Source organism: Rhamphochromis longiceps, linkage group LG19 (genome assembly GCF_057381845.1).
Source record: "Rhamphochromis longiceps isolate RC_006_pf linkage group LG19, R_longiceps_female_GT1.1, whole genome shotgun sequence".
NCBI classification, from domain to species: domain Eukaryota; kingdom Metazoa; phylum Chordata; class Actinopteri; order Cichliformes; family Cichlidae; genus Rhamphochromis; species Rhamphochromis longiceps.
This window is the reverse complement of record NC_140575.1, coordinates 15,122,712-15,143,656: the sequence shown is the minus strand read 5'-3', so window position 1 is coordinate 15,143,656 and position 20,945 is coordinate 15,122,712. Positions and strand designations below refer to the sequence as shown.

Genomic DNA, 20,945 nt, shown 5'->3' with positions numbered 1-20,945 from the left:
GCTAGTTAACGAGAGACACCCGGAATGGCTAACCGAAGGTCAGACGGTCCTGATCCCCAAGGACCCCAAGAAGGGACCGGTCCCCTCCAACTACCGACCAATAACCTGCCTCAGTACTACATGGAAGCTCCTGTCAGGCATCATATCGGCTAAGATGAACAGGCACATGGGTCAATACATGAGCGGGACACAGAAAGGAATTGGCAAGAATACCAGAGACTGCAAGACCAGACTGACCAACCTGTGCACTGCCTGGATTGATTACAAGAAGGCCTATGACTCAATGCCCCACAGCTGGATACTGGAATGCCTAGAATTGTACAAGATCAATGGGACCCTAAGAGCCTTCATCGGGAACTCAATGGGGATGTGGTGTACAACATTATAGGCCAACTCCAAGCCCATAGCACAAGTCACCATCAAGTGCGGGATCTACCAAGGAGATGCTCTGTCCCCACTGCTGTTCTGCATAGGCCTGAACCCCCTCAGTGAGATCATTAACAAGACTGGCTATGGATACCGACTACGGAACGGAGCAGTTGTCAGCCACCTCCTGCACATGGATGACATCAAGCTGTATGCCAAGAGTGAACGAGACATCGATTCACTGATCCACACTACCAGGCTATACAGCAATATGTGTATATATATATATATATATATATATATATATATATATATATATATATATATATATATATATATATATATATATATATATATATATATATATATATACATACATATACATATATATATATATATATATATATATATATATATACATACATATACATATATATATGTATATGTATGTATGTATATATATATATATATGTATATATATATATGTATATATATATATATATGTATATATATATATGTATATGTATGTATATATATATATATATATATATATATATATATATATATACATATATATATATATATATATACATACATATACATATATATATATGTATATATATATATATGTATATATATATATGTATATATATATATGTATATATATATATATATATATATATATATATATATATATATATACATATACATATATATATATATATATATATATATATATATATATATATATATATATATACATATACATATACAAAAAAAAAAAAACACCCAGCACGCCCCTGCGGGCGGTTTATCCTTCAAGCTCGGGTCCTCTACCAGAGGCCTGGGAGCTTGAGGGTCCTGCGCAGTATCTTAGCTGTTCCCAGGACTGCGCTCTTCTGGACAGAGATCTCCGATGTTGTTCCCGGGATCTGCTGGAGCCACTCGCCTAGCTTGGGAGTCACCGCACCTAGTGTATATGTATGTATGTATATATATATATATATATATATATATATGTATATATATATATGTATGTGTATATATATGTATATATATATATGTATATCATGTGTGTGTATATATATATATATATATATATATATATATATATGTATATATATGTATATGTATATGTATATATATGTGTGTACGCACTTAAGTGGAAAATGTAGGCAATATTGATGCAAGGTTAAAGTCCTTGACCACCTGAATGTCTCTATGACCGGTATTATCTAAACCTTGAGTGCAGAGCTTTTTTTTCCCCTTCCCGCTCTCTTGTCCTTCAGCTGCAGTCCTCCCTCGCTCCTCGTCTTCACATCAACTCGTGGACGTTATTCTTGGCAACAACCATGGCTACAGCTGGAAAGGTAAGTTTAATTTAACATGAGTTATTTGGCATTATGTGCATTCAACATGTGTTGTCTTCATGCATTTCTCCCTGTATTTTTCCCATTTTTTTAGTTGTAACCTTGCTTTAAATATGTGAAAACACAAGAAATATTTCAAGCTGATTTTCTTTTCTACCAGGATTACCAGTTGCTCAGGCTTAAATTCCTCTTTTCCTGTGTGTCTGTGTTTCCCGTTTGCCCCAGTTACATAGCACATGTCCCTGGCTCAGCACACAGCTTAAACATATTCGGCCGCTTTCTGTTGGTTGGTTAAAATTAAAGCAGTAAAGGAAAGCCAATGTTTACTAAGCCCACACAAACCATACTTATTGCTGTAGTTTAAAAAGAAATGTATCAACTGAAGAAAACCAAATAAGATTAAAAGAATACAGCAGTAATAAATCTTATGTTTGCCGGGTAACTCTTGTATGGACTTTGAACTGCTGATCATTGCTCCACTGATGTACTTTTATCTTTTCTACTGAAGCATACATAGGCGAGGAATGAAAGCCTTTCAGGCTTAACAGCTAATTTGACACTTAAATATCCCTCTCTGAGTGCAACGGCATTTATAACTAAGGATGGAAACATAATATAAACGTTCCATTATGTTACAGTACTTTCTAATATAGCTGTGTAGCTGTAGCACACACACAAGTGTTGTGTGTGTGTGTGTGTGTGTGTGTGTGTGTGTGTGTGTGTGTGTGTGTGTGTGTGTGTGTGTGTGTGTGTGTGTGTGTGTGTGTGGTCGTTCTCTTGACTTCATAGCACTCGAAAAGACTTATCTTGTGGCAGATTCATGTGAATGCACTTCAGATTATAGGTTGTCACACTTCAGATGACAATATTAAATTAAAGAATTTCAGGAAGTGTTTGTAGCATTGTAGCATATGTCACACTTAATTTTTTGTCACTGCCTTTTAGGTCATCAAGTGCAAGGCAGCAGTGGCCTGGGAGCCCAACAAGCCCGTAGTGATTGAGGAGATTGAGGTCGCCCCACCTCAAGCCAATGAGGTTCGCATCAAGGTAAGAGATGTCCACCTTCAAGACACACACATATCTGTATTTGTTTTATTACAATTTTATAACTTTTTTTGTCCTTGTGTTAAAAACAACTTGCTCGATGCAGTTTGGAAGGTCCGTTTAATGAAAGGTTGGATAGCATGTCAGTGTTTACAGTCTTTAATGATTAGCTTTTGTGCAGATTGTGGCAACATCGGTGTGCCACACAGACCTGTACCATCTTTTCGAGAGTATGCATAAAGATGGCTTCCCAACTGTCCTCGGCCACGAGGGAGCCGGCATCGTTGAGAGCGTGGGGCCTGGAGTTACGGAATTTCAGCCAGGTCAGTTTTGAATTCCTAAGAGTCCTGTCAGTTTCATGTGTTTACAGCCAAGACAGTACATGTCTGCTTAATGGGATGGGAAAAAAATACAGTAACCAGTTAAGTCTTTTTTTACAATCTAAATGTTTGCAGTTTCTCTTTTGGCAGCTTTGTACAACTAAATGTTTAAAGCTGTTGGATCTTGTGGTCCAGGCCACTCAATCATAATACTTAGCAGTAAATTAAGTAGATATTCTCCATCGACTGAGGTCACGCAGCTCAACAATAACAGCATCAGCAAAGCCTCTAAAAAGAAGCATGGGAAATATTCTGTTTGGTTTCACTGTTGTTTTCTTTTAGGAGACAAGGTGATTCCTCTTTTCCTCTCTCAGTGTAAAGAATGCCACTTATGTAAGAATCCCAGGACCAACCAGTGTGAGGTAGCATGGTGAGCACTCATCTCCTGTGATCCATTTTATCTTCAGTTTTGTTCATGGGCTGTTAGAGCATTAGACACGTGCCTTTAAAAAATGTTGTTTTTAATTTTAGCATAAATTCTCTTGTTCAGGACCAGGATTAATCAGGCCATCATGGCTGGAGTGGAATCCAGGTTTACCTGTAAAGGGAAGAGGGTGCTGCAGTTTATGGGGACCAGCACCTTCTCTGAGTACACTGTGATCAATCAGATGGCTGTGGCTAAGATTGATCCTGCTGCTCCTCTGGACAAAGTCTGTCTTCTTGGATGTGGGATCTGCACTGGATATGGGGCAGCTGTTAATACCGCTAAGGTTTGTAATTTGGGCTTGGATTTGGGAATTGGAAATGCGCTTGTTCTCTCTTTCAGAGAAGTATTAAGACGTTCATACATAATTTTTCCAGATTTTGGAAGTGAACCCTGCAGTTGTTGCTGCTTAAATCTTTTAAGTGTGTCTGTAGAGGCCCTGTGACATATCAGGGCACTTTAAACCAATCTGGGAAGAGCAGAAGCAGAAGTTTTGAGTGTTTGCTGATCTGGAGGATTCAGGTGTACATTAGCAAAATGCCAAAATCTTGACTGGAGTGAATGTCACTTTGAGCACTTGCCACAGATTCTTAATAGGATTGAGGTCTGTGCGGGCCACTCCAGGATCTTGGTTTTAGTATCCTTGAGGAACTGTTGGACTAATTTCAATGTATGTTTGGGGTCATTGTCTTGTTGCAAGACAAGCTGATGCTGATTGAATGTCGTTAGGAAGCCAATTGGTTGCACAGGTGTGATTTCAAAGCTGATTGGTTAATTACTGTAGGTGTGTTTTGAAAGCAAACATTCACATGAGGCTAATATTTTGACCACCCCTTATTTTTTACACTATATGGTAAAAAGTAAGCCTAAAAATATATTTTATATTACAAAATGTACCAGAAGCTACCAAATAGCACTGGTGAATTTTTAATTATATCAAGTTTTATCAATGCTGCAAACATTGGGAAGAAGTTTAGATAAATGTGCCTTAATTCCTGGAGGGGCTAATAATTTTGGCCTCAACTATAAATGCTAAACTTTATGACAGCACAATTAAAAAAAAAAACAAAAAAAAAAGACTCAATAAGTGGAGCTTGTTTCGAGAATTTGGCAGTAGAAAGACTTTTCTCTCTAAAAAGAACAAGGAAGTTATCTGGAACAATGTCCTTCAGACAAACAAGGCCACGAGATTTTTTTTAATCTATAATACAAAGCACCACGCCTCGTATCTCAACCTCATGTCTCCGCTATGGTGTCTGGACATGACATTGTGATCTGTAGTGAGAGTAGGAAACAGGTGAGAGTGAGCTTGTAGTGGTGGAGGCACTTTCTGGGAAGAAGATGAATAAATATCAACAGAACCAAGACAGAATACATGTGTGTGGATGAGAGAGAGAGACAGGTGGAAAGGTGAGGTTGTGAAGAATAGAGATTGTAAAGGTATAGAGAATAGAGATTGTAAAGCTTCAGCAGACCAGCTAGTTCAGAGACTCATCACCCCGGAAGAAAGCAAGACGACGATGGAACCGTTTTTTTTACTTGTTAGCAACGGAGGCTGGTTGGAACCAGGCTCTTGGAGCTGAACGCTGCTCACCTGTTTCCTAGCCAACTTCAAAGAAACAGCCTTCCCTTGCAGCTTTTTATTCAGTGAATACAAGCACCACCCATATGGTCACAAAAGGTTAGAACACTGTGTGTGTGTACATGACTTCCTGCCACACAATATATGCTTGCAACGGTTTAACCACATTTCCTAGTTATCCAAAGGTCATCTCCCCACACCCGTATACGGCTTAACTTTAATGGTTCACCATATGCAAGCATAGGTGAGCTCCTAAATGGCCGGGGGTGGACATTCCTCAGAAGATAAGGAAACCAGAATCTCACATAGAATGTGCCTGCAGTTAAACGGCTACAGCTAATTACCTCCCCCAGCATCATAGATGTGTAGGGGAGGAACAGAAGAATATCTAACCGTGCAGTTTAAGGCACGGTTTACAAATTTAAGTAAAACAATGGAAACATTTAACAATTTCAATCTAACAACAGGAGTTTAAATGCTTGGAATAAATATTCAAATGTATGGTTAGAGACACTGTAATTTGATTGTATATACAATGACAATAAATGCTTTCATTCATCCAAAGCAGCAGACAAGAGAGGAGAAGAAGGGTGGAGAAAACGAGAACAGTGTCAGAGGAAAAAGTTGAAATAATTTGTGTGCTTGGTGGTACTGAGTCCTTTTCATTTCAATTCAATTTTATTTATATAGCCCCAAATCACAACAATAAATTTAGCCATTTTTGACTTAAAACTAAAATCTTTTCAATAGAAATTCTCATCAAGATTGAAATGCTTTGGCAAGAGTTACCACTCATTAGAAGATACAGAATATGTCCATTCATTATGTTTCTATATATTAGAACTTTACTATACCCAGCACAAAGTGTCTAAGTCTCTCATCTTGTAGGTTGAGCCGGGCTCCACCTGTGCCGTGTTTGGTCTGGGAGCTGTGGGTTTGGCTGCAGTCATGGGCTGCAAGGCTGCAGGAGCCAAAAGGATTATCGCTGTTGACGTCAATCCAGACAAGTTTGAGAAGGCCAAAGTGTTTGGAGCCACCGACTTTGTGAATCCCAAAGATCACGATAAACCTATCCATGAAGTGCTCACTAAGATGACCAATGGAGGCGTGGACTACTCATTGGAATGTGTTGGGAATGTGCAAGTCATGGTAGGGAGATTTAATCTAATGTGGTTTAAGAACATGGAACATGAAATAAAGTTAACCAAGCATACTTTTTTTTCCCTTAGCATTTAAAATGTAATAATTGATTTTAATCATTGAAGAAGCCCTTTGATCTACTGACTCTGTGCCCTTTTCCATCTAGCGCAGTGCCCTGGAGTCTTCAGCCCAAGGTTGGGGTGTCAGTGTGATTGTTGGATGGACAGACTTGCATGACATAGTTATTCGACCGGCTCACCTCATCTCTGGACGTACGTGGAAGGGCTCCATGTTTGGAGGTGAGATCAGTCTATTTTACATCCTGTGAGGCTGTGGGAGTGTGTGGGTGTGGTGTTGCTCTTTCTCTCTCTGCCCTCACTCCAGGATACAGCTGCTGCTCATTCCCTCATTCAGCACCTGGACCCAGTTAGCAGTTAACTCTCAGACCTTATATAGGGTTAGAGTGGGGTGGGTTTTCTCTTTGTCGTTGCACTGATTGTTAGGGAATGGAGAGGTGCTATAGTGTAGTTGTGGGAGCAGTGGGGAGGTTTACTGCTTTCAGTGAGTAGTGTGGGCTCCAGCAGCAGTAAGGTGTGTGCTGCTACAAGTGATTAGGGTGGGCCTGTGGGCTTTAGAAGTGCATTATTCTTTGGTGCTTGTTTGTTCTTCCACCTTCTTAAGACACATAAGACTGAGTTGTGACCTTTGACTTTTTTGCAACACCGCTTTATTAATAAGAACAATCTCTTTGACTTGGGATTGTTCATAATAAGAACTTAATATTCACCACACTGCTTTGTTTGGCTTCCTTCTCATTCTTTCCTGGTCCTGTTTCTACTGTTCCCCACACCTACCCCTAGACCTTAGACTGTTACATCCCCACAAATAACTATTATCACGGAGTGATGAATCGCAAGTAAAGGAGCTTTAAGTTTACATGTTCTAAAATGTGGCTCTTATTTTAATCTTGTGATTCAGGATTTAAGAGTAAGGACGGCGTCTCCAAGATGGTTAAAGACTACCTGGACAAGAAGTTGAAAGTGGACGAGTTTATTAGTCAGAACATGACTTTGGATCAAGCCAATGATGCCATTGAACTCATGAAGAACTGCAAATGGTAGATTTGCCTTTCACAGCTGAAGAAAAACACAAGTTATTATTTGCCAAAGTGAAACTCAGTTTTTTTTTCTCTTTCTTTCCACAGCATCCGGGCGGTCATGAGTGTTTCCCCACCATAAGACCACTGTGCTGCTTCCAGCAACATTAAATCCAGTAGTGTATCACTACAATCAGTTTAAATAGTTCAGTGAATTCCTCTGTGGACATTCATATGAATTCATATGAGCAAAAATTTAAAAAGCATTTATGGATAAATAAAATGGCATGAAACAGATTGGTTTGTGAGACTCCTGGTTTTTCTTGTTTTATTGGTTTTTATGTCATTAAAGTCTGTATGAAGTGTGTCTAGCTAAGATTTACACAGCGCAGCCTAATAATATAAATGTTTGCTTTACTTGGCAGGCTGTGTTGTAATTATTCTGCTAGGACTGATACCATGATTTGTCCCCTAGCAGTCCTGCTGGTTTCTTGTAGAATTTGTGATAAGAGAGAGGATACTGCAGCAATTCCTGTCGATTCAAGTGACAAAGCCAGCATACGTATGCCTACCTCTACAACTTGGCTCATACAAGAACTACAGGTTAGATCTTTATGCTAAGCAACAATGAAATCTTAAATGAATGAATAAAGTCACTGTGTCTGCTCAACACCAGAAGGAGTTTGCTGGTATTGTGGGGATGAACAAAAAGTATTTGACCAGCATAATATAATCTGCAGTATGATCATTGCTTTAACAATGTAACAGATAGCTTTAAGATGGCCTTAAGATGTTATGCATACAGTTATTATGTTGACCTTGTATTTCAGGTGCAGTTATGACTATTTTATACACAATGCATATCTGTGCTTATTAAAGAGTTGGAGCTCGGTCAATTAATTGGGGGTTGGAAGCTTTGTTCGGCGCGATGTCCGGACAATCTATTGTGCAAGTGACTTGGAGCCATAGAAGGAATTGCAATACATGCTTACAAAACACTTATATATCAGATCATTTTATATTAAGGTTTTAGTAGAGGTTCTTGGTTAAAACATTTATTTAGTAGAAGACATACACATAGTCTCAGTGAGCTTCTGGTCTAGTGAAAGGTCAGAAGTGCAACAGGTGAATTGAGAAAGAGCATGTGAGGTCAACACATACACACACATTAGTTAGATTTATTTAGAGGAGAGATTAGTTATGTCTCGACAAGAAAGAGGAACAATTCACTTTAAGATAAGAACGGAAAGTACCAGCCATGAAAATAGAAGATGATCTTCTGGGTTAAAAGTCATTGTGGTGTTGATCTGATCTATGTATAAAATGTACCTGTGACGCATGAAGGGGCGTCAGTAAACAAACCCTGATGTTATAAAATAATTGTTTGTGCTTTAGTAAGTCGAAGATCAATTGCTGTTTCCAGTGATCTTCCCACGTGTGAATTAAAATCTTCGTTTGACTTCACCCGGCCGGACCAGTGTGGTTATTTTTCGATCACCTCTTGTACCCTTTCTCAATTTTTGAACCTTAACATTTTGGGGGCTTCGTCCGGTGGTTGAGTAAGGGAGAAAAGTGGAGGTGTGAGCGGTGGTCCGAGGTGGTCAGACGGGCAGACTTGGCCAGTGGTCAAAAGTGAGTGGACGCACGCCGGCGCATCGTATTTAAAAAGGTAAGACACTACCTGTTGAATTATTTCCAAAGTGTGTCAAATTGGGCTGTGAAAATTAAAAGTCTACTCACTGAAATTACTGGTGCATGTCTGTTTTGATTTTGATGAAAATTTCATGAGTTGAAGCAGTTAAGAGTCTGATAAGAAAAGTTTAAATACTGGGTTGAAGTCCCAAAGAAATTGAGTTAGAGTCTCAAGTAGTTTGGTAGGGAATTGGTTATTGTGTTGGTTAGAGTCCAAATTTGGTCATAAGAGTGGACCGGAGCGGTCATGTTGTGAGTTGGAGTCTCCATTGACCACTAGGTTGCACCTGCCTCAGTTATACACTTGTTTTGGGTGTTGATTGTTGTTTCAAAGTATTATAAATTATTTTAGAACGGAACCGTGGGGGTTCTAGGAAGCGCAGTGCTCAGAGGTAACGCTTGCCAATGCCAAGGACGCTTAGGCATTGTCCTCAAAGAGGGATAGTCAGTTGGTTACTGTGGAGTTTGGGGCACTCCAGAATAACTAGGAGTTAGAGTCTCCTTACCGTTTGGAACGGTATCTGCGCTTTTTTGGCCAGCAGAAGTGGACTTCGGGCGTGTAACTTTAACTTAAAACTTCGGGGTAAGCCTTGGCTGTGAAACGCCAAAAATAGAGCTTCAGGCAAAGTTTGGGTTGGTGGACGCTTTTAAATTGAGTTAGGGATTTTAGAGATGAGGCCAGAAACAGTAAAGTCTGATACTGGTTAATTGGTCGCAAAAAACTCAGGGAGTTTATCCGCTGGGCGGTTATTTTAAATTTGTCGAAATTGTGTAGGCGCTAAAGCTGACAGATCTGACAGTGGTTGTAAATATAAGACGTCGTTGTAATATAGAATAAGAAAATTTGGTGTGAGAGATCTCTGTGGGTCGAGTCAGCAATGCACTGACTGCCTGCTGCTATTCTTAGATGAAGAGTGTGTGTGCATGCAAATGAGGCAGCTGATGCAGAGCGCATGAGAGGACTATGCTTTCGGTTTTGTGTGTTATTCAGCTCTATAACTATTGTTTGCAAATGTGGATAAATGTCTGCGATTAAAATGCTGGCTTAGTATATAATAACATTGTAAATATATGAATGGTGACAGCGTTTCAAAGTAGAATATAAGAATTGTTTGTGTTTAAAACCAACGTTTAGGTAAGAAGATTTAAGGTGGATTTGAAGGCATAAACAAAAAATAAAAGGGTGATGTTAATAAAAAGGGTTACAGTCTGCAAGTGTTGTTAATTCATGAGCTGACTGGATGCAGAGTAAGTGGAGTGGTCATCCTGAGAGGATTGAATGATGCTCTAACTCTGTGGTCAAGTCAGACATAGGCTTTAAGCAACCATGAGCCACTAATAAGCGTGACAGATTAATGAGTATGTGTAAATTGAACTTGTTAAATAGCCTTAATAGAAGTAACTCAATGAACACGCAATAAAGTGGACTTTTTAGGGGTAGTTTACCACTGATACCATAAAAAGCAACTTAATTAGTAGTTTAATAACAAATTTTAAAGATAACCTTTGTTATTTGATAAGAGAGAGAAAAATTCAGGTTACATATAGTAAATAAATAAGGGAATGTTAATCTCTGCGTCATTCCACACTGAAATTTCAATTGTAGGGGATCATTTGGAGGTGAATTGTGTAGGACACGGGGAGACAGAAGAATCTCCCCATGAGTTTTCGGTGTGCATAGAAATTGAGGAGGCTGAACTGGAAGCCTGCCTGGGTTGTTGTTTTTGTTTATTTGAGGGTCTGCTGGAAATTTGTGAGAACGACCACCTTGATATGTGGGAGCCTTCTCGGGCAGCGATTTTTTTGTTAAACATGTGGCAGGCTGTGCAAAATGGAGAAAGCTTTGACATAATGACATAAAGGTGATTTCTTGGTTTTAGATTTATTAGTACGGGACAAGTTGAGGGACGCTTGAGGGTGTGTTGCTGTAAAGTATATAAGGGACGCGCAGCGCCGTTAATGGGTTTAAAATAAATGAAAAAACGAAAAAACACTAATCCGAGGAACTATTGGAGAGGTAAGTATACGGAGGTGAGCGCGTTGCGCATAAGGGTTGCTGGTGTCATATATTAACACTTTGAGGGCGAATAATTTTGATTGAGTGTCAACGCTTGAGAACGCGAGGACAGCGTCTAAAGTGCTGGGTTAAACTTTGTGTGTCACCGAGCAGGGGAAGAGGAGCCAGTGGTTGCGAGAACAGCGAGACGAAGACTGAAACCGAAAGTTAAGCGTGTCTGGGTGACCTAGACCTAGAAGGTGGAGTCGACCAACGCCATTGGAAGAGGTAAGTCTGTGTTTCAGAGAATGGCTGACAGCTCGGGTGCGACACCTAGTGGGAAAAGGGGATGCAAACCTCTGAAGGATCAGCTTGAACAGCTTAAGAAAGCTATTCGTTTGGCTTCCCCTGGAGTATTAAAATCAGCAGAGAAGGAGTGCCAAGCGATGGAGGTTGAGGTAAGCAAACTTATTACATCCCAACAGAAAGGGCTGGGTGATAAAATAGCTCTGAGCTTGGTGTTAAAAACTGAAGGAGAGAGATGTGAACAGAAATTGAAACAATTAGAAGAGGAGTCTAAGGGACATTCAGTGAACAGGAAAGCCAGAGGAGAAATTAAGGACCTAAAAGAAACATGCCAGGTGCTGTAAGTGGCTGTTCCTGTGGAGGGCAGCCTCTTCCTGGATGACAGAAGAGGAGGACACAGGAAAATCAGGAGACATGGTGAGTATAATGGAGTCTTTGAAACATCTGAAGGAGGAAAATAAAAAGCTAGAGGACCAAGTGAAGGACTTGACTCCGAAGGTAGAAGAGGCTAACAGGTATTACACACCGAAACTATATCCTTGGGCCGAATTGGCACGTTGTGCACCACCACCACCATATGTCATGCCTGTAATGACCCTTGGAGGGGGACAAGTTCGTGGTCCTGACGGACAGACTGGAGTTGTCCTTGGCGGAATAGCAGACGTTGAATATACTACTACTCCCCTGAATATCCCCGAAGAAGGGATAAGGGCAGTGGAATGTCAGTCCCAAAATATGGGAGGGAGAATGATAGCCTCAGCTGCAGATGAAGGCTCGACCTCGCCTCCCAGTTTGGTGGATAGTGGAAACATCATACGGGCCGAAGTGTCTACAGTGGAACAGCCAAAGCAGGACGGGGAGGCCAAAAGGACCCCTAGAATGAAGGACAAAATACCACAAGGAGTGATAACCAAGGGAGAACATTGGGAAGGAGAAGTGTACGGACAAATGCATGAGGCCCCACGTGCGTTAATAGAGGCATTAACGGCATTGGAGGTTATAAAGCAGAGAGTAATGCAGGGAGGCCCCCGCGAACTGTCTGAACACTGGGGCCAGTTGAATCCAGCACCAAAAGAGAAACCGTTTATTGAAACAGGGCTAAAAAGGAGATCAAAACGCGAGGTTTCGGGTAAAAGGGATGAGTGCCTCAGTACATATGGTGGTTTAGAGTTGAACTATGTTAATGGGTCCACAACTTCATTCACCTTTGATTTATGCGATGTTTTAAAGTGTGAAGGAGCAGATAGTAGTTGGAGAGGATATAATGTGTGGGTTTGTTGGGATTATGCAGTAAGTACACATTGTGAAAGAGGGAGTAGGCCCTTTGCAAACTGGTGTCGGAACTGGAATCAGGTAAAGGGTTACACTGGGGAAAATGGGGAAACGTCAGGACAAGGGTCAGAGAACGTGTTAAAACTCCAAAGAGATTATAGTCCATCTAAGAATCCTTTGACTATGTCACTGGGCAACTGGCGGCGTAAAAACTCTTTGTATTTAGTCTTGGGTGTGGAGACTGTGGGAACTGACCCGAAGGGGTTAATTAAAATTAACTTTCTTGAAAAGGCCAATCCCGTAAATCCCGTAGAGCCAGTTAGAGAAGAAAAGGAAATACACATGATTAACAACCCAATAAACGCTGTTGTAAATTCTACAGGAAAAAGGGGAAATGGGTCGTCATATGTGGTACCAGAGGAACAGGAACTAAAGGATAGACGAGTCCTGGCGGTGGACTACACTAGACTGAAGCCTCAGGATTTAATTGAGCGCGCCACTGGGTTCAGTGACAGTAATCTCTGGCTGGACTGGATGGCTCTAAATGCTAGGGAACAAGAGGTATCCAATTGTGTTGCTTGTGCCTCTGCTAGACCACGGTTGTTCACAGAGCCCGCTCCACTCCATCCGGAGGACAAGTGGGGTTATGATTGCATGTTGCGAATGACTAGAGGAGCGGTGAGTACTGGAGACTGTACTGTGTTATCCAGTTTGTTTCCTCCAGTTGATAAGCGGACAAAGGTAGGACCATTTTTGCCGAAAAAAGGTAATTATACGTGTTTTAAGTTCTCCACAGATAAAGTAATATATAACGTGGGGGAAATCGACCCAAGTTGGTGCGCTGTTACCCAGACGGGAAGAACCACAAACAATGTAAGTGATCCCAACACTTTAATTGGGACTTGGGCTAGAAGTGGACTTTATTATTATTGTGGGCACAAGACTCTTTTGGCTCGTGTTCCTCTGGGAAGTGTGGGGACGTGCGCGATGGTGAGACTAGGAGCACCTCTTATGCTAATTGGAAATCAGGTAAAAAACATTCCACAGCACAACACACGCACATTGGCAGCTAGGCGGAAGAGACATATCCTGTCCAAAAGCGGGATTGAGGGAACACACGCTTATGACCCTAGGCTGAACTCGCCAACCTGGATTGACTCAATAGGGGTCCCCAGAGGAGTTCCGAATGAATATAAACTCGTAGACCAAATAGCTGCGGGTTTTGAGAATCTTCCAATAATTTCTGCTCTTTTTCCAGTGACCCCGAACAAAAATGTAGACAGAATCAATTATGTTCACTATAATTTGCTGAGGCTCTCTAACCTTACCAGAGACGGGATGGAAGGGTTAGCGGAGCAGATGGGTCCGACCTCATTAATGGGAGTCCAAAATAGAATGGCCCTTGATATGTTATTGGCGGAAAAAGGGGGGGTTTGTGCGATGTTCGGTGATCAGTGTTGTACTTTTATCCCGAATAACACTGCTCCAGATGGCTTGGTGACGCGAGCCTTGGAGGGGCTAAAGAGTCTCTCTAGAACCATGCATGACCACTCGGGAATTGACAACCCGCTGGAGAGCTGGATGACCTCAGTGTTCGGAAAGTGGAAGGGGCTTGCTCTGTCAATTATGTTGTCTCTATCTGTATTGGTGGGTATTTTGGTGACCTGTGGTTGTTGTCTCATTCCTTGTGCCCGAAGGTTGGTAGAGAAGGTGATTGTAAAGGCAGTGGACCCTGGGGCGGTGGCCCCTATGTCCATGATGCCGATGATGGATCTGGAGGTAGTCGAGTGGACTGAGGAGTGAACAACAACCTATGTATTGACCTCTGGTGTGCCAGAGGTCGAAAGGGGGATTGTGGGGATGAACAAAAAGTATTTGACCAGCATAATATAATCTGCAGTATGATCATTGCTTTAACAATGTAACAGATAGCTTTAAGATGGCCTTAAGATGTTATGCATACAGTTATTATGTTGACCTTGTATTTCAGGTGCAGTTATGACTATTTTATACACAATGCATATCTGTGCTTATTAAAGAGTTGGAGCTCGGTCAATTAATTGGGGGTTGGAAGCTTTGTTCGGCGCGATGTCCGGACAATCTATTGTGCAAGTGACTTGGAGCCATAGAAGGAATTGCAATACATGCTTACAAAACACTTATATATCAGATCATTTTATATTAAGGTTTTAGTAGAGGTTCTTGGTTAAAACATTTATTTAGTAGAAGACATACACATAGTCTCAGTGAGCTTCTGGTCTAGTGAAAGGTCAGAAGTGCAACAGGTGAATTGAGAAAGAGCATGTGAGGTCAACACATACACACACATTAGTTAGATTTATTTAGAGGAGAGATTAGTTATGTCTCGACAAGAAAGAGGAACAATTCACTTTAAGATAAGAACGGAAAGTACCAGCCATGAAAATAGAAGATGATCTTCTGGGTTAAAAGTCATTGTGGTGTTGATCTGATCTATGTATAAAATGTACCTGTGACGCATGAAGGGGCGTCAGTAAACAAACCCTGATGTTATAAAATAATTGTTTGTGCTTTAGTAAGTCGAAGATCAATTGCTGTTTCCAGTGATCTTCCCACGTGTGAATTAAAATCTTCGTTTGACTTCACCCGGCCGGACCAGTGTGGTTATTTTTCGATCACCTCTTGTACCCTTTCTCAATTTTTGAACCTTAACAGTATCCACACTTTAAGAAATATTGGTTCTCCCTTGCTCCTCCTGATCACTTCTCTGCCTTCCTGTTAGCAGGTCTGCCCAACCACTCTCACTGGCCTTGAAATCTACCTACCACCCACCACCTTGTAATATAGCCATTACAAGATAAAGCACCTGATGCAATAAAAATCTTTGGTTCTGCCTGTCATGTGTAAATGTGTACTTTGACACATTCACGAGATAGCGACATATACCAGCCAGCTAAGAACTGCTACAGACTGGACGCACACATAGGCAGCACTCCAACAGCAGAACAATGTCAGGGCTCCCTGTCCAGCAGGAAAGTCCTGGAAACACTGCTTTAAAAAAAAACTCCAGATCCAGCCTTGAAACTATGCAAATCCCAATCTAAACAAGCATCCACTTGTTGCACTGGAAAAACACACATCTACCTAATCCATAACCAGAGATAGGAAGCCACAGTATCCACTGCAAATTATTAGGCAGGTAGTTTTAATGAATACCACTCATTTGCTGCACTTTCTTCAGACTATTTTGGTAATGGTGTTTTTCAGCTGCTTTCCTAAACTTCTCTGTGTTTCTGCTCAATTAAGCAAAAAGTCTGTTGCAGTCTGGTGTTGACAATAGCAGCTTTTATCAGGTGTGACTTGTCACTCTGATCGCTTGTTTTCAATTTATTTTAGTTATGAAGCCCAGAATTGTCAGAAAACAAACTGCAAACTTTCCTGCATCGTTTCAAACATTTCAAAAGGCTTGGTGGCAAGTGGAATAAGATCTTACCAACTAACTGATCTGGTCTAACTCTAACTGCAGACACAGTGAAGTTTCAGAAAAGCTTTCTCTAGCTCTGTAAGGTGACTGTTTCATTTTGAAGTAAATATGAAATGAACAGTTGCAGGTTTCCAATCTGGCTGTCTGCACTGCTAGGGTGGATATACTCATATTAGTTAAAGCGAACATCAGTGCAGTTCAAAGGCTCCAGAAAGTTTAAAAAAATAAAATAAAAAATATTAAAATACAACTAGTATTGTCAACCTAACAATCATTACTCCCTTGAAAAAGAGGTTTTTGATCTTAACGGGACATTCCTGGTTAAATTTAAAAAAAATTAAGTATTAAACCTCTCTTGCATCTTAAGAAAGGAGCAAAACAACCCAAGTAAATCTTTGTTGTTCAAAGTTGAACCACAACTCTGTAACCCTAAACCTGTAAAACATTTACCAGGACCTCAACAAAGAGAGACTGGCCCATTTCCAATACAGCCCCTACACCCCCTCACTATGCACTTTCACTCAGTTTGCACAGTAGTACAACGGTTCACCACAGATAAGCTGATAGGAGAAGAAGCTGAACCACTGTTTTGCACATTATTGATTATATCTCAACAACATTAAAGCATGGGTGGTTTTCCAATTAAAATGAGTATCATGTACAAAACTAACCAAAGGACTTTCTTCCCTTTGTAATATGTTAAAACTTCAGATTAGTTTAATCATTCTTAGACACTTTTGGTACATGAGGATAAAAATCTATTTGAACAAATGTAGCGAACCTTATTAAGGCAGGCAGCTGTGGATGAAAGCTTCGCAAATTATGCAGCTGAACAGATTTTACATGTGACAGTGGTCAAAAATTTCCATGTGCATTTCAGAGACATGTTAACACTTATGCCTACAAGAAGCTATATCAGCTAAATGGGCAATACCAAAGGTGTACTTACTGTTTCCACAAAAGAATATTTTTAGAAATTAAACATTTGATTTTTTTTTTCCTGTCAAACAAATATTTGGAAAGTCTCATTTTATCCACCTTAATCAGCAGGGACTCTTCCAAAGAGGATCAAGAATTAAGTGATAAGCAATTTGGAATCAACAGACCTGTAAGAGTAATATTCTTGGCCTCTAGAGGGCAGCCAAATATCAACCAGCCTGTTGAGCTAAAAGCTGATTCTGTGTTTGCTAAAGAACTCTTTGGTATTTTTAGCACTTAATTAATGTTGCTTTGCTTAATGTTGCTTACAGTGTTTATCAGATAACCATGAAAAACACAGCCATAATTTTCATGCCCCTCACTTACCCTGACCCTGCAGGCTGAGGGGTTGCCCTTGGCTGTGTTCGGCCTTGGGGCACCAGGCCTCGCAGGGATCATGGGCTCCTACATAACTCACCATATGAAAAACATGATGTCATTTTAATGTCTTTCTTTCAATGAACTGATAGCATTAAATATAATACTTGCAAAAAGCAATTTGCTGAATTCCAGTCCTACTGGGGTCCTACTGCCCAGGGTGTCACATGCAAAAAGTGACTTAAAAACACAGATCATGACTGCAAAGAGACACAAAGATGATACATAAAGGGGTTAAACTGTCACAAGAGGAAACAGGATGACTCGCCTAAGGTGCATCATAACTGTAAAGAGATGTAAAACAACTACAGAGACCCAAAAAACATGCAAAACAACCACAAAGAGAGAGATCACAATGCAAAGGGACAACAAAATGATGCGAAGAAGAAATGCAGAACAGCAGCCAGTTTTTCCTGGTTCAGAATTGGAATTTGTGGATTGACTATTCACATAAGCATGACATGTCCGTGCACAGTGAAGGCAGTGAGACTTTGTTACCTTGCTGGACAGAAATCTGTGCAATTCTACTTCATTTCAGGATATTTGATGAAGAAAAATGGCTATGATGGTCACTGAATGAAACCAAATTTAACATTAGGAGCATACAAAATAAGGCCTAGCTCCCTGTTTACTGTGCACGGTTATTAAACAATCTTACAAGTCTGTTTTATTTGAGGAATTCACAGTCAAGACAGCGCTTTGATCGGCATCCTCCCCCCCCGAAGGAACACATACGAACGTATACACAGAGAGAATATTGTGAGAGAGAAAAACAGAGGAATCAAACCCAGATTATTCAGAAGTATTCTTTGATCTCATCTGAATGAATAATAAGGTGATGATTCTTGTTTTTGTTTTTTTTTGTTTTTTTTTAGAAACAGCACGGACATGGAAGCCTGTTGAAGTTGGAGAAAAGTGTGTTGAAAACACTGCAGATTAACTTAAGACTGTTTAAATGATTGCACAATATATCTTTCCTCCCAACATGTGGTTTCGGTTTTCTGTGTAGATTTCACCAGTGGATCAAAAATCTGTCATTCCCCAAATGTTGACTAGAGATTTATTACACATGCACAAGTGTTGTTGGAAACTAAACCAAACAATACTTGAAGCATTTGAATATTCTGATAATGAATGACTTTCAGAAAGAGATCAGATTTGCACTGTCTCATTCAAACTTGCAAATCAAAACCCAGTTCCACATAAATGTACCAGAAAACACAAGAGACGCGGCCCATTATTCTGGTTATTTGTTATTTAGAAAGGAGGCTGTGTGAGAGCTGAAAAATGAGCAACTCTGAAATAATGGGTGTCTCCCAGGGCTCAGTCATGGGGCCACAACTTTTGAATCTGTTTATAAATGATTTTCCTACTGATGGGAGAGAGGCTACTCGATTTAAAAAATCAAAACAAAACAAAAAACAGCTCCTATTTGAAAGACCAATTTCATAGTTTTTATTTTTAAAAAGGGAGAATTTTTAAGTTCTTAGGCATAATCTAAGATCTTAAATTTAAGCCTCTCTTTTATCACTGCAGGCGTGAACCCATTGCAAGGTCTTTGGAACAGGAAATTATGATTATAACAATATGAATTTCACAGTAGTCATTCTTGCAACCACAGTATTTTCTTGTCTCCTGTGTTGTTGAAAAGTCATCGCTCTCAGCACTCGTAGGTGTAAGAGACTTTTAATAGTTCTGTGTAGTTGCAATATCTTGTTTTTACTGTACATTGTATCAACTTTTAAATATTTAATTAGTTTTACTTTTTATACAGTTTACATTATCTAGCTTTCACATTGATATATTAGGTGAGCATCTATAAAAAAACATTTTCCCCCGGGCACTTCTAAAGTATTCTGATTCTGCGTTGAATCTAAAACGCTGGTACATCGTAGCTGCAAACCCTTTTGAAATCCGACATTACACATCAGCACTGACGCAGCTGCACAGGTATAAATACTGAAAATGGAGATGGTCACTTTCTTAGGCTCTACAAAGAGTCAATGCAGAGGTTTAATTAAGTGTACACAGATACACATAGTTTAAGTAGATGTCAGTGACAACTTTAACCTTATGACATCAGAATGTCATTTTTGTTTTCATTAAACTCTGCTCCTGTATGTAGGCACTCGTGAAACAAAGATACACATCAAATATTGCTTACATTTCTTTTTCCAAAGTATAGGGTCAGGATTATGACCTATATATTTAGAGGATTAAACTAAGATGGGCATTGCTCAGGGTTCATCCGTTTGATTGACCTTCTTGGCCTCCGTAAGCCCGACTTCATTCTCGAGTGATGCCCATCTGTAACTAATGTGATCATGCCGTTCAGAAATCGAGTTTTCTGTGTGCTTTTACATTTCCACTCAGGCAGGTTAGTTATTTATGTATCCCTCGTCCCGATCTTTCATATTGTATGACAGTATGGGCTCAAACATCACCATCTACACACAATCACACACTTCACACCCTCATGCAATCAGACTGTGAAAATAATGGCTAAAAAGCCTGTCTGATGGGATCACTGTCACATCCTGAATAGATGGAGTCTACTTTGAAAGGTTCAGTAATTTTTCTCCCTCAAAGGCAGAAGGTATATCTGGAATATTCCAGATATATCCAGAGGTATTTGGACATTTAAGCTTTCTCTGTAAAAGGCTGTGAACTGTCAAATATTACTGACTGAAATCAAATTAACAGAAAAAAAAATCTTTCCAATGAAGGAGAAGGGCAAACCAGAGGTGTAGCCATTTTTATCTGGTTAGTTTTTATACAAACACAGTACTGTCAGGTAAACATCTCCACCTGTGTGGTATGTGCATTTATGGTAATGAGTTGAAATGATGTCACGACCATACATCGTACCTGGGTGTTTCTCCTGCACAACAGTTGGTCTGCATGCAGTCAAAATCAATAAATCTCTGTCAGCCTATTAAAGAAATCTATTCATTTTCTTGTTATTTCTGACCATTTGCTTAACAAAATGAGCATTACACCTTAGTAAATGATATCCAAATTAAGAGGAATCCTGCTGATTTTCCATTTGGCTCTGGCTGAAAAACCTTTTCTGCTGCTGGAATAATCAGTTTTAAACCAAGCCGCATTTTCTCCATCAAAGAAATTAAAAAGATTAAAGCTCCGTCCCAACTATATCATTTGTAGTCGACCGAAACCTGTCAAAAGCCATATTCAAAGACAAATTTGACCTCTTCTATGTTTCTGTGGTGTTGAATTACAACCGTGATGTGTTAGGCAAATAGATGAAAGACTAAATTAAAAAAAGACTGTGTGCCTTTTTAGCTTGATGGGGTTAATTACTGTGAACCCCACAGGATTTTCTTCACAGCAGACATTTCCACTTGTCATGTGGGAAATGCAGAGGTGTAATTAATATAAGAGAAGACTGTCTGAAAGGAGACGGTAGATGAGCAGCGTACACAACAGGATCCATTAGT

At 40.0% G+C, this 20,945-nt stretch overlaps 1 protein-coding gene across 1 annotated transcript; it reads left to right on the top strand.

Moving 5' to 3' along the window:
* The first annotated feature begins 1,601 nt into the window (after positions 1-1,601).
* On the top strand, positions 1,602-7,699 carry LOC146646433 (alcohol dehydrogenase 1-like). Its single transcript, XM_085391663.1, has 9 exons — positions 1,602-1,736; positions 2,682-2,783; positions 2,962-3,103; positions 3,443-3,530; positions 3,651-3,870; positions 6,055-6,315; positions 6,473-6,605; positions 7,285-7,423; positions 7,511-7,699. The coding sequence occupies exons 1-9, from the start codon at positions 1,719-1,721 to the stop codon at positions 7,542-7,544; spliced, it is 1,137 nt and encodes a 378-aa protein (XP_085247789.1). The 5' UTR covers positions 1,602-1,718; the 3' UTR covers positions 7,545-7,699.
* The last annotated feature ends 13,246 nt before the right edge of the window (positions 7,700-20,945 follow it).